Below are 26,257 nucleotides of genomic sequence, written 5' to 3' on the forward strand. Positions count from 1 at the left end.
TGTGTGTGTGTGTGTGTGTGTGTGTGTGTTTTATTCTTCATTTTACTGTTTTGACATGGGTTCCTTTTTCAGAATTATTTCCAAGGGCTGATGGCTAGGGCTGCTCTTTGGGGTATTATTCAGTGACCTAGGGATAGGACTAAGGAAACTGGTTGCCTGTAATTGCTTCTGCTTCAGAATCTGAAGTAGTCAATGGCTGGAAACGAGCTTTTGTGCTCATGAAGGAACTCACTGGGAGGAATTTGAAGGACACGGGATCCCCTCAGCCTGTCCACTCTATTGTCAAGGTTTTATTTTAGAGGAAAGGAAAATGGATTTCAGAGGACAGCTGGTAGTCTCTGCCAATATTATAAATAGAAACATTTTGGAGCATAATTAGCCACTTCTCTTTTTTTGTGTATTGCTTGTTTTCATAAGCAATGTTGTATTCTGGGCAACAGTTCAAAATCTTACCCCCCTTTTTGCTGTTGCTAAATGACCGTTCTAGTAACAGATCCTGTTAATCTCATAATCAGAAAGTTTTCATTGCCCTTAAGAATAAAATCTAAACTCTTTTAGTACAGCCTTTCAGAATAATAAAATCAGCTCCCAAACAACTTTTTAGATACCTCTTTTCTTTATAAATTCTATACTCAAATAAACCATAATATACTTGCTGTATTTCTTAGATGTTCAGTTGCTTTCCTGACTTTCTTGTTTTCATATGTAGTTACCTTTGCCTAAAATGCCTTTCCCTTTCTGTCTCAATGTGTATCCCAGGTTAGCTATCTTCTAACACCCAAATCAGTTGTTACTCTAGAATTCTTTCATGATCCTCCTAGCTAGAAGTAGTTTCTCCCTTTTTCAGTACATATACTTCTTTCTCTTATGCGGTAATTCTTTTATTTTGTATGACATCTGTTTTTGTATTTTTTTTTTAATTTATTTTGGAGAGAGAGAGAGCATGCACATGAGACTGGGGGAGGGGCAGAGGGAAAGAATCTTTCAGCAGACTCCCCTGCTGGAGTCATCAGGCATAGACCCTAATGCGGGGCTCAATCCCACAACCCTGAGATCATGACCTGAGCCTAAATAAAGAGTTGGATGGTTAACCGACTGAGCCACCCAGACACCCCATGTTTTTGTATATTTTTTAACTCCAATTTGAATTAATAGTTTCTAAACACATTTCTAAATGGTCTTTTTATGTTTTTTTCTTCAATACCAGTAACAGTGCCTTTCACATATTAGATGCTTGAGAGGTATTTTAAAATATTTTTTGTCAACTTCTTGTCTGGATACTGTGTTAATTTACCTCTCTTAGGTTCCGGTGGTGGTGCTGCTGCAGAGGACTCAGCTCGACCACATGACATAAAGATTGAAAGTCTGCCAGACACTAAAGCCATTAAACAGAAAGAGGAGATCCATAGTAAGAGGACAGTTCCTAAGGAAGCCTGGACAAAAGAAAAAGAATCCTTGCAGATAGATATTGCAGGTAATGGAATTGGGGCAGGGGGGTGGGGAGAGGAATACGAGAGGAGTGACAGAGAGAGAGAGAGAAAACGTACATACATTTTCATAATACTGTTAGAATTGCAAATTTATGGCAAATTTTTTGAGGAGTAGGGCAGTTTGGCAATATCTAACTGTTATGACTTTATTAAATTAACATTTGTTAAGTAGAGCTCTGGGATGTCCAGTGGCTCAATAAAAGAGCACAGGGGAATTAAATTAAAGAAGTTTATTACAGGTTCTGGAGGAGGTACATGGCATGCTTTGGGAGGCTACACGGGGAGGTCAAGGCAGGGTGCAGGCAGAGAAAATGGCAGGACCTGGAGTACATGCCTTTATTGGGGTCTACAGGTGGCGCTGCTTGGGGTTCCCAGGCTAAGTCTGGATTGTTCAGTTCAAAATTGGAAATAACGGTATTTTGGTAAGCTTGGCAGGGGTTTTATCTAAGGAGGGAGGTGCATATGGGAAAGGCCCTGTTTATCACAAGGATTTTTGGGGAAATCATATAAGGAACTAAATTTACTTCTGACTCTGCAGGTTGTTCTCTAGTGCATGCATTCGTGGGAGGGACTAGCATCAGTTCAAAGGACCTGCAGGCCACTTGCCGCCTAGAATGGATGCTGAGGCAGCAATGTTATGGACCCCACTTTATCTAAACTCTCAACACTGACTAAAACTGAAATAAAGTCACCCAGCATTTCCACTTGCAGGAGTTAGACACATAAAGTACCAAACATATAAAATCATACACGCACACATACACAAAACATTCACTGCAGCATTCTTCAGAAGAGTAAACAACTGGAAACAGCCTAAACATCTAGTTAAATTATGGTATGTCAAATCAGTTAATATAAAATGTTTGCATATACATAAAATATTTTTTTCTTTGAACAAATAGTTTTGCATTACTTGGCAGCATTTTATCTGAATGGATATACAAAACCTGCTTAATAGTTGTTATACTGGAAAGTGGGCCTGGGGGCTTAGGAATAGCAGGGAGACCTTTTTCACCTTCATTGCATTCATTGCATTATTTGAATATTTTACAATGAGCATGTTTAACTTTGATTTTTAAAAAGTGGTAAATCATATTTTTAATATATTTGGGGGAATTTTGCAAATGTTATGTATAAAACTAATGCATTATCAGAAGTAGATAACTACCTCAACTGATTTGACCGTTACTCTTAAAGAAGTGCCGTGAGGGGTTCCGGGGTGGCTCATTCGGTTAAGTGTCGATTCTTGATCTCAGCTCAGGTTTTTTTTTTTTTTTTAAGATTTTATTTATTTATTTGACAGAGACAGACAGCCAGCGAGAGAGGGAACACAAGCAGGGGGAGTGGGAGAGGAAGAAGCAGGCTCCCAGCAGAGAAGCCTGATGGGGCTCGATCCCAGAATGCTGGGATCACGCCCTGAGCCGAAGGCAGACGCTTAACAACTGCGCCACCCAGGCGCCCCTCAGCTCAGGTCTTGATCTCAGGGTCCTGGGTTCAAGCCCCTCCCTGAGGCTTTAAAAAAAAAAAAAAGGTGCCATGAGATAGGATTAGCTAGTCTCATTGTTCATTGAGCCCTTTATACTCAGTGAACTCAGCTTGCTCACTTTCTACTCTTTACTATATATTTTACTTCAGCCCCAAGTCAGTGGTACTGTCTTGATTAAAAATGCTGATATTAGAAAACAAATACATTTTACAGTAATGTTATGTTTCCTCATTCTTTTACTTTTGCTTTTTTTTTTTTTTAAGATTTATTTATTATTTGAGAGCATGAGAGTGAGCATGAGCTGGGGTGAGGGACAGAAAGAAGGAGAGAGAATCTCAAGCAGGCTTCGTGCTGAGTGCGAGCCCGACACGTGGCTAGATCTCACAACCCTGAGATCATGACCCAAGCCAAAAATCAAGAGTTGGTCGCTTAACAAGCTGAGCCACCCAGGAGCCCCATATTTTTGCTTTATTTTTTAATGTATTCTATCTGGCTCTTTGAAATTTTGCTTCTTTTATCCTGTTGCTGTGGTGTCCTTCCTGAAATACAGCCATAATCATGTTACTCCTCTGCTCAAAATGGTATAGTGGCTCTTAATTTCCATTAAGAATAAAGTTAAAGTCCTTAATCTAGTGTTCCAGGCTCCATATAATTTGTCCCCAAATACCTACCTCCCATTCGTTCCCCTTCCTTCCTTCCTTCCTAGATCTACCTATTGGCCATTTTTATGTCTTCTTTGAGGAAATGTCTGTTCAAGTCCTTTGCCCCATTTTTCAGCTGGATTATTATTTTACTACTGAGTTATATGAATTCTTTATATATTTTGGAGATTATCCTCTTCTCAGATATCCAGTATGCATATATTTTTTCTCATTCCATACATTGCTCTTTCACTTTATTGTTTCCTTTTCTGTGCAGAACCTTTTTATTTTGAGGTAGTCCCACTTGTTTATTTTTGGTTTTGTTGCTTGTGCTTTTGGGGTCATATCCATGAAATCATTCCCAAGATCAGTGTCGTGAAGCTTTTCCCCTTTGTTTTCTTCTAGGAGTTTTATAGTTTCAGGTCTTACATTTAAGTCTGTAATCCATTGTGAGTTGATATTTTTAAGATCTTATTTATTTGAGAGAGAGAGCATGAGCAGGGGGAGGGGCAGAGGAAGAGGGAGAAGCACACTCCTGGCTGAGCAGGGAGCCCGACCCAGGGCTCGATCCCAGAACCCTGAGATCATGACCCTAGCTGAAGGCAGACGCCTAACCAGCTAAGCCACCCAGGCACCCCTCGAGTTGATTTTTGTGTAGGGTGTAAGGTAAGGGTCTATTTCATTCTTTTGCCTATGGATATCTAGTTTTCTAACACCATTTGTTCAAGAGCCTGTTCTTTCCCCTCTGGGTATTCTAAGCACTCTTATTGAAGATCAGTTGACCATAAATGGGTGGATTTATTTCTGGGCTGTCTGTTCCTTTGGTCCCAAATAACCTTTCCTACCTTATTTTATCTGCTGCCTTTACTTCGTATATTGTATAGACACATAAACTGAATGTTTACACTCAACTATTTGCTTAATGCTTTCCCACTTTTATGCCTTTGCTCATGCTACTTAATGAAACGAAGGGAAAGGCCAGCATGATTAGAATATAATTAACAAGGAGGAGAGTAATGCATGGTGAGGTACATGTACACCTTGTTAAGGAGTTTGAGTTTTGTTCCAAGAGTAAGAGAAAATTGTTAAATAGAAAATGATAGGTCCACTTTACATTTTTGAAGTTTACTGTTTGAAGAACAGATTGGAAGAGGATAGGAATGGATGCCTTCTTTTTTTTTTCTTTCTTTTTCTTGCGTAATTACTCGGGCCAGGACTTCCAGTAGTGTGTTGAATAAAAGTGGCAAGAGTAGGTATCCTTGTCTTATTCCTGATCTTAAAGGAAAAGCTTTCAGTTTTTTACCATTGAGTATGACGTCAGCTATGGTCTTGTCATATATGACCTGCATTATGTTGAGGTACATTCCTTCTATATCTATTTTGTTGAGGGTTTTTGTCGAGTGGATATTGAATTTTCTCAAATACTTTTTCTACATCTGTTGAGATGATTCATGATTTTTATCCTTCATTTTGTTAATTTGGTATATCACATTGATCAAATTGTGGATATTGAACCATCCTTGAATCCCTGCAATAAATCCCACTTGATCATGATGTATGATCCTTTTTATATATTGTTGAATTTGGTTTGCTAATATTTTGTTGAGGATTTTTACTCCTGTGTTCATTAGGGATATTGGCTGGTAATTTTGTCTGGGGTCAGGGTAATAGTAGCCTCATAAAATGAGTTTGGAAGTGTTCCCTCTTCTTGTACTGTTTGGAAGACTTTGAGAAGATTTTGTATTCTTTAAAATGTTTGGTAGAATTTACTGGTGAAGCCATCTGGTCCTGGACTTTTGTTTGTTGGGAAGTTTGAGAGTCTTTTTATACTTATTAGGTATAAAAATCCATGTATTTTATTGTAGTCTGGGGAAATTGTCTTAGGGATTCTCAGAGTAATGAAAATTCTGGTTGCCAATAATCTATAGTGTGGGCAAAAAGGGATCCCATAGTCAAAAGTGTTACTTTGTTGCATATATATATATATATATATATATATATATATATATATGCATCTTTGTTTCTACACATGACTTGGGACTCCAAAAGTGTGTATATTAGTGTTTACAGCTACGGTTTATAAATTGTAAGATGTTCTTATATCTAAAAATGCCTGTTTTGATATAGAATAATGACTGTCAAAAACTGAAGATGAAGATAGTAAATTTTATGTTAGGTGTATTTTACCACAATAAAAAAAATTGGGGGGAAATGTGAAGATGATTCAGAGAAGGGAATTTTAAAAGCCTCTAAAATAAGGTTAACAGTACCTCTCGCTCAGTTTTATCAACAAGATTGATTTCAAAGGGAAAGAGACAGATAGAGAGCACATATCATAATACTCCACGTGTAGCAGGCAGTGAATACATAGCAGTTGCTGTTATAATCCAGAGAACTAAAGTGCCTTCCTAAGGTCACACAGCCAGTCTATGGCAGAATCTAACCTAGAATCCGAGTGTTTTGATCCTTAGTCCCTAAAGTTTTATTGCATCAATCTGGCCCATAGGCACACGGCTAGAATCCTTTGTGTAGCTAGTGAATTTCCTGAAACTTTGTGTGAAGCTGTTCTTTCCTTAGGTCTTTGTTCTGTATCTAGAGAATTAAGTGTGAATACCATTTCGAAAGGGAATGCAAATATTTTGAAAGTCCTTCAAAATCTTTTTCTTTCTCCTTTTCAGAGTCCAGATGTCATTCAGAATTTGAAAATACTACCCATTCTGTCTTCAGGTCAGCCAAGTTTTACTTTCATCATCCAGTGCACCTACCAAGTGATCAAGATTTTTGCCATGAATCCTTAGGGAGGAGTGTTTTCATGAGACATTCTTGGAAAGATTTCTTTCAGCATCGTCCAGACAAACAAAGAGAACACATCCGTCTTCCTTCCCCTCATCAAAATGTGGACAAGACAAAGGCAGATTATACCAGAATAGAGAGCCTCAGTATCAATGTGAACTTGGAAAACGAAGTGATGCATAGTCCTAAAAGTCGGGCTAGAGATTATCCCAAAAGTGACAAACAAATTAATGATCAAAAAAAGGATCATAAGGTCACCCCAGAGCCAACAGCTCAGCACAGTGTGAGTTTGAATGAACTCTGGAACAAGTATCAGGAGCGAAAGAGGCAACAGAAACCTCCTGAGTTCAGTGACAGGAAAGAACTATCCTTGGTGGAGCGACTTGATCGTTTGGCTAAACTTCTTCAGAATCCCATCACATACTCTCTCCGGACCTCTGAAAGCACACAGGATGATAGCAGAGGGGAACGAGATGTTAAGGAATGGAGTGGTAGACAGCAACAGCAGAAAAACAAGCTTCAGAAAAAGAAGCGATATAGGAGCCTAGAGAAATTCCATAAAACCGCAGGAGAGCTTAAAAAAAGCAAGGTGCTTTCTACTCATCAAGCTGGGAAACCCAATCAGATTAAAATCGAACAGATTAAATTTGATAAGTATATCCTGAGAAAACAGCCAGGTGTTCATTATAGAAACGACACTTCTTCAGATTCTAGACCCTCAGAGGAGAGTGAGCTGCTCACAGACACCCCCACCAACATCGTTTCCACCACGACTTCTCCTGTGGAATCAGATATATTGACCCAAACAGATAGAGAGGTGACTTTGCATGAGAGGAGCAGCTCTATTTCCACCATTGACACTGCCCGACTGATCCAAGCTTTTGGCCAGGAAAGAGTTTGTCTGTCACCCAGACGAATTAAATTATACAGCAGCCTCACCGACCATCAGAGGAGATACTTTGAGAGGCGGAACAAGAAGAACAAGAAAGCACTGAATATGAGTCATCCCCAAATGACTTCTGAGCACACCAGAAGGAAACACATCCAGGTACATGGCTACAAATTGCATCTGGCAATGTGACTGCCTTTTTCATGGACTTTTTAGTTAAGCTTTGCGCACAGGTGAAAAAAAAGCCAATTGCCCTTTCCTCACTATAACATTTCTTACCAACTGGAAAAGAGTGAGAAAGTGTAGTACAGTGCTATTGTGAGTTGTCGTTCTTTTCATCAACACTCAGTTAAACGAATTACCCTTTGGATGAAGGGCTTTGCTGCTAAATGCTTCAGAATCTGCAAAGTGTCCCCCTGGCACAGGGGGGCTTCCAGTTTAGGATGGTCTCCATTCCGAACAATAGTGCCTGGCTTTTTTTGTTTGTTTGGGGTTTTTTGTTTATTCGGTCCTCCCTGTCTTTCAAGAACTTTTGAGGTACTTTTAAACACATACACAGATGCACACATACACATATACACACACCCATACATGTATAAGTAATACAATAATGAGTTTTTTTGAGTAAATGAAGAATTAGAATAATAGAAAATTAAATTGAAGCCAGGGAGGGGTGAGCTACGACATGATTTTTAAAAATAAATAAATGAAGGGTTGTGAGTGATGGGAAGACAAGTTGAAGCCAGAAGGGAGATCAATATACCTGTGGATATGATTGCTAGAACTGAGCCATGAATTTTGCTCCGTTTTCTAGCAATTGGTGTTGCTAGAATTTTGTGATCTATTACGTAAGTTTGTAATATAAAAACAAAATTTCAAAAACATTATAGATATTTCTGATACTAATACCTAAGAGAAATTCCTCTCATCTGTTCTCGTAAAGAAGGCACCACGGTGTGTCTAACAGTCTTCAACAGCACCCTTACAAGAGATTCAGTAATAATACCCGTAAGGTTAATATGACCTTAAATTAGGGAGATAAATTAGGGTATCTAGAGGAGTGCTCTCCAAAGAAGGATGCTTGCAAAATGGATCATTAAAGTATAGAAAAAGAAAGGTGTTTAAAAAAAAAAAAAGTTAGATTTATATTTATTTTTCTCAACCTTTTAAGATTTATATTTCTGTATATCTTTTATAATATATGAGTATAGTCATAATTTATAACTTATAAATAAATATCTACTTTGGTAATTTGTGCTCAAAAATACTTTATCAGTAGGACTGCATGATCAAAAAATTTAGAGACCACTTGTCTAGAGGAAAGGAAGCACAAGACATTCAGACAATTTGCCATAAATATTTCTCATAATTGAGTATTTGGCAGGTATTAAATGATAATGATTGCATGTTTAAATAGTACAATATGACTTTTTTTCTTTAAAGTAAGTGAAGAATTGGGAATGATACAGATGAAGGTTTTTTTTTTTTTTTTTTTTTTAAGATTTTATTTATTTATTTGACAGAGATAGAGACAGCTAGCGAGAGAGGGAACACAAGCAGGGGGAGTGGGAGAGGAAGAAGCAGGCTCATAGTAGAGGAGCCTGATGTGGGGCTCGATCCCGCAACGTCGGGATCACGCCCTGAGCCGAAGGCAGACGCTTAACCGCTGTGCCACCCAGGCGCCCCTGGATGAAGGTTTTTTGTTCCATAGAGAAGATTGGGAAAAAAAGATCTCGATAGAGGGCTTTTTTGTGTGTGGTAAAACACAAACTTTACGTAAAGTTTACAATTTAAGCATTTTAAAGTATACCGTTCAGTGGCACTGAGTTTTACAGTGTTTTATGTCAGCACCACTATCTGGTTTGTGTACTTTTTCATCCCTCCAGTAGAAACTTCGTAATCATTAAGCACTCACCTGCTGGTGCCTATTCTGTGTATTTCATATAAATGGAAACGTAACATATGTGACCTTTATTTTTTATTTATTTATTTATTTTTAAGATTTTATTTATTTATTTATTTGACAGAGAGAGACACAGCCAGCGAGAGAGGGAACACAGGCAGGGGGAGTGGGAGAGGAAGAAGCAGGCTCCCAGCATAGCAGGGAGCCTGATGCGGGGCTCGATCCCAGGAACCCGGGATCACCGACCCTGGGCCGAAGGCAGACGCTTAATGACTGAGCCACCCAGGCGCCCCACATATGTGACCTTTATGTCAGATTTCTATCACTTGAGCATATTTTTGAGGTTCATCCATGCCCTAGCCTGTGTCAGTACTTTATTGCTTTTTATGGCTGAATAATATTTCATTGCATGTGTATACTACATTTTATTTATCCATTCATCGGTTCATGGACATTTAAGTTGTTCTATCTTTTGGTTACTGTAAAAAAGAGCAGATATGAACATTTGTATACAAGTTTTTATTTTAAAGATTTTTTTTTTTTGACAGAGATAGAGACAGCCAGCTAGAGAGGGAACACAAGCAGGGGGAGTGGGAGAGGAAGAAGCAGGCTCACAGCAGAAGAGCCTGATGTGGGGCTCGATCCCAGAATGCTGGGATCACTCCCTGAGCCGAAGGCAGACGCTTAACCGCTGTGCCACCCAGGCGCCCCACAAGTTTTTATTTTAAACACCTGTATACAGTTCTTTTGGGTATATACTTAGGAGTGGAAGTACTGGGTAATATGGTAATTCTATGTTTAGTTTATTGAGTAATTATTACCAAACTCTTTTCCACAGAGGATACACCATTTCATATTCCCACCAGCAATGTCTGAGGGTTCCAATTTCTCCGCGTTCACCAGCACTTTTTATTTACTTTTTTTGTGGTGGGTTTTTTTGCCAAGCTAGTAGGTGTGAAGTGGTATCTCATACTCATTGTCATTTTGATTGTGGTTTTGATTTGCCTTTCCCTTTCGTAATGGCTAATGACGTTAAATATCTTTTCGTGTGCTTGTCCACCATATATATATACATGTATATGTATATTCTTTGGAGAAATGTCTGTTCAGGTTTTTGCCCACTTATAATTGTTTGTCTTTTTGTTTTTGAATTGCAAGAGTTCTTTATATATTCTGGATTGTAGATTCTTATTGGATATATAATTGGCAAATATTTGCTCCCACTCTCTGGGTTATCTTTTCACATTACTGTCCTTTGATGCATATCCGTTTACTTTTGATGAAGTCCTATTGTTTGTTTTGTTTTGTTGCTTGTGCTTTTGTTGTCATATCTAAGAAACCATTGCCAAATTCAATGTCTTGAATATTTTCTATTTTCTTTTAAGACTTTTATACTTGTTAGCTCTTTCCTTTGCATATTTGATATGTATTGGGTTAATTTTTGCATATATGACATCATTCATTTCCACATGGATATCCAGTTGTCCTAGCACCAGTAGTTAAAAAGACTATTCTTTCCTCATTGAGTGGTCTTGGCGCTCTTGTCAAAAATCAGCTGATGATATTTCTGGGCCCTCAATTGTATTCCTTTGATCTACGTGCTTATCTGTATTCCATTACTACAGTGTTTTTGATAACTGTGTCTTTGTAGTAAGTTTTAAAATTGAGATGAGTTCTCTAGTTTTGTTCTTTTTCAAGACTACTTTGGCTATTCAGTCCTCTTGTATTTCCATATGAATTTTAGGATCAGCTTTTCCATTTCTGCCAAAAGGTCATGGGGATTTTGATATTAATCGCTTCAAATCTGTAGATTGGTTTGGAGTTTATTGCCATCTTAACATTAAGTCCTCCAGTCTGTGACCACAGAATGTCTGTCAGTTTATTTAGGTTTTTAACTTCTTCCAGCAATGTTTTGTCGTTTTCGTTGTTCAAGTCTTGCACCTTCATGGTTCAATTTATTCTTATTTGATTTTCTTGTTCTCTTTCTTTTTTTATTCTTAATTGTGGTAAAATACATATAACAAAATTTATCATATCCATTTTTAAGTGTGCAGCTTGGTGGTACTATGTACATTCATATCACTGTGTAAACATCACCATCCTCCATCTCCAGAACTCTTTTTCATCTTGCAGAACTGGAACTCCATACCCATTCAAACAACTCCTCATTCCACCTTATGCTCAACCCTTGGCAACCACCATTCTACTTTCTGTCTCTATGAATTGGACTACTCTAGGTACCTCATATAAATGGAATGGAATCATATATTATTTGTCTTTTAGTAATAGGTTGATTTCATTTAGCAAAATATCCTCAAGTTTCATCCATGCTGTTGCATGTAACAGGATTTTCTTATTTTCTAAGGGTGAATGATATTCCATTGTATGTATATGGCACATTTTGCTTATCCATTCAACTGTCACCCAAAATTCCTGACTACATGGGTTCTAGAAGTAGTGGCCTGGGACTGTAGGGTGTTACCAGAATAACACACATATCTGACCCCTTCTGATGAAAGGAACTACTAGGTAGCAGCAACAACAAATCCCATTCTTGAGAATATGATATTGAATCTAATTGAAATGGGCTAAAGCATCAGTTCCACTCCATGTCATTTTAAATTACAGTTGAGCCTTAAACAGCATGGATATGAGCAATGTAGATGTGAAATAACTACTTATATGCAGATTTTTTCGATACAGTGCTATACTGCAAATGTATTTTCTCTTATGATTTTCTTAATAATATTTTTTTAAAGACTTGATTTATTTGACAGAGACGGCCAGCGAGAGAGGGAACACAAGCGGGGGGAGTGGGAGAGGAAGAAGCAGGCTCATAGCGGAGGAGCCTGATGTGGGGCTCGATCCCACAACGCCGGGATCACGCCCTGAGCCGAAGGCAGACGCTTAACCACTATGCCACCCAGGCGCCCCTTAATTAAAATTCTTAAAGTTGGATTTATTATCACTACATATGAACTTATAATTTTAAAGTGTTGTGATCAGAGGTTGTACTCAGTTCTATTTCTGTTTTAAGGATATTATAGAGATTTTCTTTGTGGCTTAATGTATGAACAAGTACTCCAGGGGTGTTATAAAGGAGGTGGAGTTTCCATATAGAGTATGACATTCCAATTATATCCAGTAACTCACCTTTATTAATTATATTTTTCCCAAATATTGGTTTCCTTGTTCTGTTAAGGACTTCAAAGAGTGTACTTAGGGGTGCCTGGCTGGCTCAGTTGGCAGAGCATGTGACTCTTGATCTTGGGGTTGGGAGTTCAAGCCCCACATTGGGTGTAGAGCTTACTTTTAAAAAGTTACAGTGTCATCATGCACAAGAGTTGGATAGACACACAAGGTTAAAATATACTTTAAAAAAGTATATTTGAAGGTCGATTTATCTTTGTGGTAATGAAAGGTTTATAGGTACATGTTTGATCTATGTCTGGCACATAAACATTCATGACACTTTTTTATTCACTGTGAATTATACCATAAATCATACAAAGTAAGTTTCATTTTCCATTTTGTCTTTGATTCCACTTCAGTGCAATTTTTAAAACTTTACATTTGCACAGTTTCTCTTTGCCTGTCCTTCTACTTTTAGCCTTTCTGGGTCACTTTGCTCAACTCTAAGTAGCATCTAGTTAAATTTAACTTTTTTTCCCCAACAAATTTGAGCACTTTTCTTTTGGGGTGAGTTTATTCTACTTAACTGTGAAGTTATAACAAATATGTTTGGTTTAAATTTTATTATCCTTATTTTTTCCTGTTCTCATATGTTTGTTTGTTGGTTTGTTTGTTTATTATGATATGTTAGTCTCCATACAGTACATCATTAGTTTTTGATGTAGTGTTCCATGATTCATTTTTGCATATAACACCCAGTGTTCCATGCAATACGTGCCCTCCGTAATACCCATCACTGGGCTAGCCCATCCCCGCACCCCTCCTCCCCTCTAAAAGCCTCAGTTTGTTTCCCAGAGTCCGTAGTCTCTTGTGGTTCATTTCCCCTTCTGTTTACCCCCTCTTCATTTTTCTCTTCCTTCTCCTACTGATCTCCCTGCTATTCCTTATGTTCCACAAATGAGTGAAGCCATATAATTGTCTTTCTCTTCTTGACTTATTTCACTTAACATACTCTCCTCCAGTCCTATTCTCATATGTTTATTAAGTAAATGTTTATTATGCAAAATTCCATTTCAGACTGAGGCAAGTGAACTTTTTTTTTTTTTTAAAGATTTTATTTATTTATTTGACAGAGATAGAGACAGCCAGCGAGAGAGGGAACACAAGCAGGGGGAGTAGGAGAGGAAGAAGCAGGCTCATAGCAGAGGAGCCTGATGTGGGGCTCGATCCCATAACGCCGGGATCACGCCCTGAGCCGAAGGCAGACGCTTAACCACTGTGCCACCCAGGCGCCCCGCAAGTGAACTTTTTTATGTGGTTTAAAAAAAACACACGGCAAAAATTTAACATCCTAACCATTTTTAAATGTAAAATTCAGTAGTGTTAAGTATATTCTGTCATGAAACAGATCTCCAGAACTTTTTCATATTACAATATGGAAAGTCTATACCCATTAAACAACAACTCCCCCTTTCCCTCTGCCTGAGCCCCTGGTTTTACTTGATTTTAGATATCTTCATGTAAGTGGACTCATAGAGTATTTGTCTTTTAGTAACAGGCTTACTTTACTTAGCATAATGTCTCCAAGATTCATCTATGTTGTACCATGTGACAGGATTTTCTTACTTTTTAAGGCTGAATAATATTCCATTGTACATATATATCACATTTTGTTTATCCATTCGTCCCTCCATGGACATTTGGGTTGCTTCCACCTCTTGGTTATTGCGAATAATGCTTCTGTGAACATGGTTATGCAAATACGTCTTCTTTAAGACCTTGCTTTCAGTTCTTTAGGACATATATCTACAAATGGAATGGTTGGATCATATGGTAATTCTATTTTTAATTTTTTGAGGAACCACCATATTTTCCACAGCATCTACAACATTTTATAGTCCCACCAAACAGTTCACAAGAGTTTCAGTTTCTCTGTATCCTTGCCAACACCTATTTCCTGGTTGTTGTTTTTGTTGTTGTTGTTGTTGTTGTTGTCGTTGTTGTTATTGTTTTGTAGTAGCCATCCTAATGGGTATGCAGTGGTATTTCATTGTGTTTTGATTTGCATTTCTGATGATTAGTAATGTTGGGCATCTTTTCATATGCTTGTTGGCCATTTGTACATCATTGTTAGAGAAATGTCTATTCAAGTCTTGCCCATTCTTGAATCAGGTTACTTATTTTTTGGTCATTGAGTTGTAGTTCTTTATATATTCTGGATATTAATTTATAAGTTTTTCTCCCTTTTCACTTTATTGTGTCCTTTGATGCACAAATATATTTGATATTGATGTAGTCCCTGTAGTCTCTTTACTTTTGTTGCCTGTAATTTTGGCTAACATATCCAAGAAATCATTACCAAGTCCAATACCATGAAACTTTTCCCCTATGTGTTCTTCTAAGAGTTTTATGGTTTTAGGTCTTACAAACGTTTAGGCCTTTAATCCATTTTGAGTTAATTTTTCTAGATGGTGTAAAGTAAGGCTCAACTTCATTCTTTGCAAATGGATATCTAGTTTCCCCTGCACCATTTGTCGAAGAGAAATTTCCCCTTTGAGTAATCTTGGCATCAAGAGTCAAAGATCCTTTGACAATAGATCATTTGACCATATATGTGAGGATTTCTTTCTAGGCTATTTCTGGTTCATTGACGTGTTTGTCTGTTTTTATGCCAGTACTAACTGTTATATTACTGTACCATCCTGTACTGTACTGTAATATATTTTGAAATCAAGAAGTGTGAGTCCTTCAGCTTTGTTCTTCTTTTTCAAAACTGTTTTGGTTCTTTAGGGTATTTTGTCATTTTTAATGATCTCCTACTGTTTCCAGTCTCCTTTTGTTCATTGCTGTATGATTTTCTTTGAGTTGAATTTTTTCTTTTTTTTTTCATTAGTTTCAGAAGTAAAATTTATTGATTCATCAGTGTTTGGCTAGATTTTTAAACAGTTGTTCAGGAGTGCTCATCTCTTCAGTTCTTACAATTTGAGACTTTCTCTTATCTTTAAGAACAACAACTTGGTTGGATGTAAAACTTTTGGATAATAATCCTTAATTCAAAATTCTGTCAATTTTATTCCCCTTTTCTGAGCACAAGCATTTAATGTTTCTGTGTCAGAGGCAACCCTGATATTTTTTCCCTGTGGTGTCCTGGATTTTCATTCCTGGATTCTTGACATATTTTTTAATGTAAGTTATTTTCCCATAGTATGTCTCAGTATTGGTCAATCTCTATTAATTTTTTCTATTAATTTTTTAAATAAAATTCACATACTGTACAGTTTACTCTTTCAAATATATAATTCAGTGCTTTTTAGTATATTCCTTGAAGGCTGTACAACCATCACCACTAAATCCAGAACATATTTGTCACACCAGAAGAACCCCTATGTCATTAACCCCATTAACAGTCATTTCTCAGCCCCTCCTACCTCTCCCCACTCTGCAACCATTAGTCTACTTGCTGTCTCTATGGATTTGCCTTTTCAGTACATTTCATATAAATGAGTCATGCGATATGTGCCCTTTTGTGTTTGGTTTCTTTCACTAAATATTTTCAAGTTTCAACCATTTTGTTGCATGAATCAATACTCATTGCTCTTACAGGTGAATAATATTCCATATACATAATACAACTTTTTGTTTATTCATGAGTTGTTGGGTTGTTTCTGGTTTTTTTTTACCATTATGAAAAATGCTGCTATAAGCATTAATATACAAGGGTGTTTTTTTTTTTTAGGATTTATTTATTTGAGAGAGAGGGAGCACAAGCAGGAGGAGGGACAGTGGGAGACGCAGGCTCCACCTGGGACTCATTCCCAGAACCCTGGGATCATGACCTGAGCTGAGGGGCAGACACCTAACCAACTGAGCCACCCAGGCACCCCAATATACAAGTTTTTGTGTGGACATATTTTTTTCAATGTTCTTAGGTATATACCTAGTAATAGAATTGTTGGAACATATGGTAGCTCCCTATTTAACCTTTCGAGTGGCTTCACCATTTTACATTCCCACCAGGATCATATTACAAATTCTCTACATCCTTGTCAACACTTGTTATTGCCTGTCTTTTGATTATAACCATCCTAATGACTGTGAAATGGTATCTCAATTAGGTTTTAATATGCATTTCCCTAATGACTATTGATTTTTGAACGTCTTTTCTTATACTTATTGGCCATTTGTTATCTTCTTTAGAGAAATATCTATTCAGATCTTTAAAAGGACTATTTGGGTTTAAAATTGGGTTGTCATTTTATTACTGAGTTACATTTCTTTATTCTTTTTTTAAGTTTTTATTTAAATTCCAGTTAACATACAGTGTAATGTTTGTTTCAGGTGTACAATATAGTGATTCAACACTTCCCATGCGTCACCCAGTGCTCATCACAGCAAGTGCCCTCCTTAATCCCCATCACCTATTTAACCCATCCCGCCAGCCAGCTCCCCTCTGGTAACCATCAGTTCTGTGTAGTTTCTATATAGTTTTTATAGAATCTGTTTCTTGGTTTACCTCTCTTTTTTTTTTTCCCCTTTGCTCGTTTGTTTCTTAAATTCCACATGTGAATGAGATCATCTGGTATTTGTCTTTGTCTGACTGACATATTTCACTTAGCATAATACTCTCTAGCTCCATCCATTCATTGCAAATGGCAAAATTGATGGTTGAGTAATATTGTTTTATTATATATATATACATACATGTGTATATATATATATATATATATATACACACACACACACATATATACATACACACACACATCTTCTTTATCCATTCTTCAGTCAGTGGACACTTGGGCTGTTTCCATATTATGGCTATTGTTGATAATGCTGCTATAAACATCGAGGTGCTTGTATCCTTTTGAATCGGTATTTTTCTATTTTGGGGGGTAAATACCCAGTAGTGCAATTACTGGATCTTAGGGTAGTTCTTTTTGAACTTTTTGAGGAGGCTGCACCCTGTTCTCCACAGTTGCTGCATCAGTTTGCATTCCTACCAACAGTGCAAGAGAGTTCCTCTTTCTCTGCATCTTCACCACCTGTTGTTTCTTGTGTTGTTTTTAGCCTTTCTGACAGGTGTGAGGTGATCTCTCATTGTAGTTTTGATTTGCATTTCCCTAATGATCAGTGATGTTGCAAATGGCAACATGTAGCTTTTCATGTGTCTGTTGTCTGTCCATAAGTCTTCTTTGGAAATATGTCTATTTATGTTTCTGCTTTGCATTTTAGGAGACTTTTTCAATCTGTAATCTACCCCACTGGCTAAGTTTTCTTTATTTTTTTGTAAAACATCTGCTTTCTGTTGCAGTGGTATAATGCTATTACTGTTGTCCTCAGTTTTTTTCTTTAGTGACTGCCCTTGGTTCTCCAACACAGAGGAGATACTCATTAATTTTTTGACGGATTGTGTTAATTTTGTCAATTGCCTTTTAATCTTCTTCTGTTGTCTTAGTTTATCTTGGATCTATGTCATTAGGTCCGTGTTCTTTTTAATTTTCTCTATAGAGTGAGAGTACAAATTATTTATTGGCTGAAATAGGTAAACCTTCTTGCAAAATAAATTTTCTTTTTTTTCCCCTTTCTGCTTTAATGCTATAAAATATTTACATATATATGTCTTTGTCTTTTGTTTACAGATTACTTGTCTTTGTCTCTGAACGATTCTGTGGAAACCATTTATTTGCCCACAAGGAATGGGATTGACTTCTCTGTACTGTTTTATTACCTGTTTGCAAGATACTGCTTTGAGTCCTCTTCCCAGGACATGAACTGGAATGCTAATTGAGTATTTCTTTATATTTCTTTTGCCCCTCAGAGTTTGGGAAAGCCAGGGAGATTGTAGATAATTCTAGGACTCTGCCCAGCTACAGTAGGTAACATTTTTCTTTGCCATTGTTCTGAAAGTCAGAAACGGTGGCCACCTTACCAAGCGTGGAAATAAGGAAAGTTATCTAATTCTGTGGGACATGCCGTTGGAGTTTTGTTATTGTACTGTTTCAGGGTCAGCTAGTGACTGCTTTCATGGCATTGTCGCTTAGACAGTGATATGGCTAAGGCCTTATTTTTTCCTAGCAAATGTTAGTAATAAAACTAAGATATTCAGACTGAAGAGATTATTTCCCAGATCTTTTTCTGACTTCTTGACCAAAAGAGGGTATATAGTAAATCATTCTGGCTACAGAAGAAGGTGCTATTTGTTTCACTAAGAACATGTCTCCAGTTGGGATATTTTTCTTTCTTCTGAACCACTTACTGCCTTAGTCCTTCTCTGAGATAATCAGTGTAGTATTTTGAATTTAATTGCCTCCTTTTACTCTTCTGCATGATCCTTTGTGTTGGAAGAGCTTTGTGATGGCTCCTTAAATTTGGTCTGTTTTTTCTCCAGCGTTTCTGGAGTTTTGTGGTATGAGTTGAGTCTTTTCCCTAGATTCTGAATATTCTTTTCATTTTGTATTCGTATCTTTCACGTATGGAAGAAGAGGTTCATTAAGCCTATTTGTGTGCTGTCATATTTTCTAAAATCCATTCATGTATTTTCTCAGTGTTTCTCTGTCTCTCTCATATTCAGTTTCTTCCTTTTCTGTAAACTTCTTCCTCTCAACTAGAACCATGCTTATGTCTTTCGTCATCACAGAGTGTGGAGGATTGGCCTATCAGGATAGTTTCTGTTGATGTTCCTACCGCTTTACATCCTTCTCTTTATCTCCAAATATTTTGTCAAAAATTTTCTTTTTTTGTCAAAATATTTCTTTTGAGCATAAAGGTAAAAAGCTTACTGAATATAAAGAGTTTAGATAATATAAAGACCTTGGAAGTCACCCATAATTCTCATAATCCTGAAATAGTCATGATGAACATTTTCACCAGTGAGCTTCCAGGTGTATATTTTATGATTCACACACCTACTGCGGATCTTGGATATATTTCATTAGGTCCATGTTCTAATGTAGCTAAATACCAAAAAAAGAGGCCTCCTTGAGAGAATAAAATAAGAGCTTTATTACTGTTTGATTATATGTTAATCAGTATTTCTTAGATTTTTATAGTTTTTACAGCCATGCTCATATATGGAGAGAAACAGTCAAAAAATAAAATCATACTATGTATATTGTTTTGAAGCTCTACACTTAATATATTGTAGACAGCTTTTATTTATTTTATTTATTTTAATAAATACAGATATGTAGTCATTTTTAATGGCTTTATGGGTTCCATTATATAAGTACAGTATTTATCTCCTAAGTTCCCTAATGGCAGGTATTTAATTTGTTTTGAATTTTTATCATAATCTGCACTTTGATAAGTAGTCCTGTTACATCTTTATGAATTTTTCTGTTTCCTGTAGATGCACTTCTAAACACGGAATTTCTGGGAATTAAAAGTGTTTAAGCCACACTGCTAAGTGTCCTCCTTAAAGGTTGAATTAATTATTTGTTCACCAGTAATGAAAAATTATACCTTCGTCAATACCTACTGGTAGCATTCTTGTGAATATTGGCCAATCAGATACACCAGAAATATGGTGTTTATTCTTGTTCATATATCTTTAACCACGCCTGCTGAATTTTTATTGTCTTTTTGTGTTTATTGACCATTTATATTTCTTCTTTTATGAGCTGCCTGTCTTGTCTTTAACCCATGTTTCGTTAGATAGCTAATGCTTTTTTTCCCTAAACGTGTACCTGGGAGATTTTTTAACTCTGTACATATGAGGGTTTAGGAGTCAATATAGGGGGATAACAGCAGTTGCCTGTTTATCCCTCTCCCCTTCCTTTGATGACACGTCCACTTTCTGTGCCTCTCTCCACTGGTCTGTGCAGTCTCTCCTCAGTCTCTGCAGTTCCCATTTCCCTCTCACTACTGTATCTTTGCACTCTGTCTGCTCCTCTGTTGTTTCTTTCTGCCTCTCTGCACCCCTGCTTTGGACACAGCTGTCCTCCTCCCAACCCCCATGCTGTCTCTGCTATGTGTGTCTTGTTTGTCTGGTTACTCCCCTCCTCTGCCCTTTCTGTCATGTCCTTGCTGTGTTTGTCTCTGTGGGCATGCACGCTCTCCCTCCCTCCCTCTCTCTTCTCTTTTGCTTTCTCCCTCCTTTCCCCATCTATTTTTCTAAGTATTTGGTTGTGTACTGGGGTCCAAGAAGAGGGGTAGTTTACTACTGTCTGAGAAAAAAAGAAAGTCAAATTTATTATTTTTTATTTATGGAGTAAAAGCTGAAGATGAATTATGGTTTTGACCTCTCATTATCTTCAGTTGTCTATGTTTCCAGCAGCTGGGCAAATGAACAACATGAAACTACCAAACAAAGAGGCCTCCGTGAAAGTAAAGTGAGAGCTTTAGTAGTATTTAGTAAATGTTTACCAGTGATTCTTAGATTTTTATAAAACAAGCTGATTTCGTATCAGTCGTTAAAATCACACTCCTGTATGGAAAAAAACAACGTCAAAAGCAGTATCCTGGAACCCAAAAGATCAGTGTCATTATATGTTGAGATAAAAAGGAAGATGTAAACCATAAATGTTATATATACATCTATGTATATGACTGGAACAAATATTAACAAATTATCTTAAAATTATGGGTTTATAATTTTTAACCTTGATAAGGTTGTCTTTTGATTTTTTTTTACAAGAAGCTAGTATTTTTTAATAAGATACCATAAAAGTTGTTTTTGTTTGACATTAATAAAAAAGTGAGGTAATGCAGACTGATCAAACACAGAATGTTAGTTATGAGCTGGAAAGGGGGATTCTCAAGCTTTTCTGCTTTTTGGTTTCTGCCTAAGATACCTGTTTGTATCTCCAATCTAATCATAATAAATCCTTCTAGAAGCAGAATGAAAGAATAGGAGTAGAAAAGTATTACACACAGTTTCTATGCCTAGATAAAGTAAAAAAAAAAATTTTTAACTTTGGGTGCTGAAGGTTGAGTTAAATGTACACCTAGGTTCATGGCCTCTCTTTAAAATTTTATCCCCACGTTGCATCCTCATTCCTATTTCTCCATAGGCAACTCATCTTGTTATGTAAATATCTTTTGGCTTACGAGAGTTCTTACAAAATATGTGTTCTGTATGTGTGCCTGTGTTTTCAATTTATATAAGGGGTATATCAGTTTTTTTCTTATTTTCAGTAAGCATTGTGTTTTTAACATCTATCTACATTGCTAGACGTATGTATAGAATCAGGTTTCTGATCGTCGCATAATACTCCACTGAGTGCACCTACCAATTCACCGACGTACTTTCCTGTAATAGGCACCCAGATTGCTGTCAGCGCCCATCACCACAAACAGTGGGAGTGCACACCCCTGTCCATACCCCTCATTGGATCTGTGTGAAACTGTCTTTGGCATATACACCCAGAAGTGGAATTCTTGGATCATAAGCTATATAAGTTTCCTACATTCATACCAAATTGCTTTCCGGTCCATATCCTAACTGCAATGCATAGAAATTCCTATATTTCCACTTTGTGCCAATAATTTCTAGTTTGGCTAGAAGATTAGAAAAAGAAATTTCTATAAGGGTTGGTTGGTTGATTGGTTGGTTTGAGAGAGAGAGAGAGAGAGAGCGCGCACCCGTGTGCACAAGTAGGGGAGGCGGGATGCAGATGGAGAGGGAGAGAGAATCTTAAGCAGGCTCCATGCCCAGTGCAGAGCCCCATACGGGGCTCATCTCACAACCCTGAGATGACCTAAGCCTAAATCAGGAGTCAGACACTTAACCCACTGTGCCACCTACGTACCACCCCCCTTATTTTTTCATTTTTAGTTAACTGTTACTTTTCTTGAGAATCTATTTACCTAGCCCCACTGTAATGTCAAAAGGAGGGAAGAGTCTTTTAGAGACTTACAAAATTACTGCTCTGCTTTCGACCAGAATGCATTCATTTTCCATTCATCCAGATGCAGGCATAATATAGAATGTGATAAGTACAAGAGTAAGAAGCTACTGTAATTTTTTCAGATTTTAACATGTAACAGATAAAAGATATGGAAGATTTGCTAGCAATATTAATAAGATTGATTTAAAATATCTACATAAAACTTCATTCCAAAAACACAACATCCACACTTGTTCCAAATGCCCATGGAATATTTACAAAAAATTAACTGTACTTAGGCAAAATGTTGACAGATCCCCAAAGTGGAAGATTTGTATAACTAAGCTTATATTTTCTAACCACAATGCAATAAAGTTGGAATTTAACAACTATAATTTTTTTTCATTAAGTAGATAAAATTTTTAAAATCTCATTCTAAACTTTTGGGTTATAGAAGGACTAAAAATTGAAAATATGCTTTTTTTTTTCATTAAAGACAGTAAAGGCACATATCCAAAACTTACGGGATGTGACTAATCTATATTTAGGGGGAAATATATAGCCTTAAATAAATGGTATATTTGAACAAGTTCAATAAGGTAATAATTGAAATAAGTCTTCCAATCTGAAGGAAGATTAACAAAATAAAAGAAATTTTCTGAGGATCTATTACGCAGACACAATGCCTTTTTAATGTTCTGAGGAGGATTTTTCATAGTTCTCATCTACCAGACTTGCAGAAAAAAATATCCAGTTCTGATTCTTTAAAGGTGCATAGCAGACAGTTACCACCTGAGTCCTCCTTCTGTAAGCTGTAATCTATATCAAAGGAATACTGTCCATAAAATCTATATCAAAATTTTGTGTTTTAGACAGTTTGTGGTTTTGTCACCCTTTACTGGTTAGTCAGTTTTATTATTGAAACTAAATTGACACGTGATCTGCATATATCTAAAAACACTTCGCAAGAACAGACTGTCCTTTGGTGCCATAGACTATAGTGCTTATTTTGCCACTGTCTTATCAATGTGTATCTCTGGTCCTAAACTTCAGTGGTTATAAATGAACTAGCATAAACCCATTCCTTTGAAAGACAAGCATCTCCCAGCAGGCATCTGACTGGCAGAATGTAACAATAACACATTTCCTATATGAAGAATAGCTATATAGGGTCATGTAAGGAAAGATGGCCTTTCTCCTATATTGGATATATTTTCCTAAGCTCAGTTTCTACCTAAAAAAGTAATTTTTTAATTGAAAAGCTTTTGGGGGGTGGGGTCTATCTGAAGGTATCTCTGATCAATAAATGTGGAAATTGAGTCTCACCTAGATTTTAATTAAAACTAGAAAGTACTAACAAAGCCTGATATATCTCTGAGATGGTAGGAGTTATTTTCTTTCTTTTCCCATTGTGGAATAAGGCATCAGCAGGTGAGTTTGCTCTCATAATACTAGAATTTAAAACAGAAGCAGGCAGCCAGGCAGCCTGTGTCTTCTTCCAAACCTCTCTGCAACAGAAAACTTGAAACCGTGATGGCTGATAATGTCAGTTGATCTGCAGTCACTTAAATCTTTTCATGTAAGCCTCATTGCAGAGGGCTGAGTGAGCTGATTCACACTCAGGCTGTAAAGGGTGATGAGATCATCTGAGGAGATGCCTGAGACTCTCCCGTGGACTAGGGAGAGTGACTGGTTTGGTTTACCAACAGCATCCATAAATGAACTCAGCAAAACTGATGTGCTGTCTCTCGGTGGGTCATCGGCACAGATTGTCAGACACAGTGAGGCCTATGTGCTGTGAGGATTGTTGTGACTCTGTGGCTGTCATCACGGCATGATGGCATGATTCTGACACTTTACACTGACCCTTGTCACAGTGTGGGTAGTGCTACATCATACAACATCCAGTGCCCACGTTTTTGCTGGGATTGTTCACGTTTTATTATATGAAAATGGCACTGTTGGTCCCCTTCCATTGTTCTTGTATTACTTAAGAGGAGATGTAGGACCATAGAACATCACCTTTGTTCTCCAAATAAGGCTTCATAACCTACATTATTTCAGTTTGCATAATAAACACATTTTTACAGCTTTTTTGAGATTTTTCACATACCATAAAATTTGCCTGTTTAAAGTGTACAGTTTAGTGGGTTTTAGTGTTATTCACAGACTTGTGCAACCATCACCCCAATCTAATTTTAAAACATTTCCCACACCTCCTAAAAACATCCTGTACGCATTAGCAAAGTCACTCCGCATTTCTCCCAACCTCTCACCCCTGCCCAGCCCCTGACTGTGGTTACCAATCTACTTTCTGTTTGTGTGGATTTGCTGCTTCTGGACATTTCGTATACATGGAATCCTACAATATGTGATCTTTTGTGACCGGCTTCTTTCACTTAATATTTTCAAGGTTCATCTACTTTGTAGCAGTGTATTCATTCCTTTTTATTGCCAAATAATACTCCATTACATCGTTCATCCACTCAGCAGTAAGCAGACATTTGGATTTCTTCTACTTTTGGGCTATTAACAAGGCTGCTGGGAACATTCATTACAAGTTTTGTGTGGATGTATGTTCTCATTTCTTTGGTCATATGCCTGGGAGCGGATATATGCTGGAGTATATGGTAACTCTACATTTAACCGTTTGAGGAACTGCCCCGCTGGTACCCAAAGTACTGTCACCATTTTGCATTCCCACCAGCAGTGTGTGAGGGCTCCAGCTTCTGCACATCCTTGAAAACACTTGTCTTTGTCCTTTGGGTCTTCACCATCCTAGAGGTCTAATTAAATATATTTTATTGTGAGGGAATTTATTTTTAGAATATTTTCTTTTTTTAAATGTTTGACTTTTTATAGGCAGGAATTAATCCGAAAGAGATTTGAACTAGAAACAAACACACACATACACTGAGGCTCCTTCTTGAATCAGATGTAAACGTGTTTTTCACACCCAGTGGTGCATACCATGACTGGTTGTACCCTTGGGATGTTCAGAGGACCCAGGTTTGGAAGGGGCCATCATTTCTGCTGCATCTGCACCACGAGGCACTTGAGCCTCTGCTTGCAGGGAGCTCCACCACTCCCTCACTGTGCATGGGCATCTCATTCACGTGTCTCAGACTCCATTATCAAAGGTCTTACCTTCTAGAGATCCAAAATCTGCGATCATTGCACTCCCTGGCTCTGTTCCCAGCTCTGCTTTCAAAAGGCACAGGAAATAGGTCCAGTCTTCCTCTTGGGTTCCTGCTTCCTTCCTGGAAGTGTTTCCTCTCAGGTCTTCACTCCGAACCATTTTTCGCAGGGCTTGCTTTCTACTCCCCTTTCCTGTAAATTGGCAGCTTTCCTGGGTCTATGAAGTTTGCTGATATCTTATTTTTAAACCTGTCTCTCTGAACTAAGCATGTTGTGCTTCACATGCTGAGAGCATGTTGACAGAGCAGATTTATCACCTTCCTTTTGGTGGCTAGAACAGTTCTTTGGCCTAACATATGTTTGCCTTCTGTTGAGCTCACCAGAGCCACGAAACCTCTATAGCTGCACTCTTTTCCATATGTTTCTGTTTTATTTTCACCTCTTAAACTGGAATTCAATCACATGGTACAAAATTTTCAGTGTATCAAAGAGTATTTGATAAAGAGTGTCCTTCCCACTCCTGTTTCCCAGGTACATAGCTCTCCTTTCCAGAGCTACTCCGTATTGCTAGTTCTTGCACATCGTCAAAGAGATTTTTATTTATTTTTGTAAAAGATTTTATTTATTTATTTGACAGAGACAGAGACAGCCAGTGAGAGCGGGAACACAAGCAGGGGGAGTGGGAGAGGAAGAAGCAGGCTCCCAGCGGAGGAGCCTGATGTGGGGCTCGACCCCACAACGCCGGGATCACGCCCTGAGCCGAAGGCAGACGCTTAACCGCTGTGCCACCCAGGCGCCCCCAAAGAGATTTTTAAAACAGCTTTATTGAAGTATAATTTATATACCAAAGAATTCATCCTTTTTTTTTTTTTTTAAGAGAGAGGGAGCAGGGGGTAGGGGCAGAGGGAGATGGAGAGAGAGAATCTTAAGCAGGCTCCAGGCCCAGCACAGAGCCGGA

The 26,257-nt window shown here is 37.6% G+C and overlaps 1 protein-coding gene across 18 annotated transcripts in view; it reads left to right on the plus strand.

Annotated features, from left to right (window-relative positions):
• ALMS1 (ALMS1 centrosome and basal body associated protein) overlaps positions 1-26,257 on the plus strand; it is a 174,757-nt gene that overhangs the window by 137,021 nt on the left and 11,479 nt on the right. For 16 of the 18 annotated variants that reach the window (XM_034659360.1, XM_034659361.1, XM_019802036.2 and 13 more), the window contains 2 exons: positions 1,304-1,474; positions 6,296-7,458. In XM_034659360.1, coding sequence (XP_034515251.1) covers positions 1,304-1,474; positions 6,296-7,458 — 1,334 coding nt within the window. Of the gene's footprint in view, positions 1-1,303; positions 1,475-6,295; positions 7,459-17,973; positions 21,903-26,257 lie in introns of those variants that run through there. The other 2 variants (XM_019802038.2, XM_034659357.1) reach the window with 2 other exon arrangements.

This window comes from Ailuropoda melanoleuca, chromosome 4, assembly GCF_002007445.2.
Source record: "Ailuropoda melanoleuca isolate Jingjing chromosome 4, ASM200744v2, whole genome shotgun sequence".
In the NCBI taxonomy this organism is placed as follows: Eukaryota; Metazoa; Chordata; class Mammalia; order Carnivora; family Ursidae; genus Ailuropoda; species Ailuropoda melanoleuca.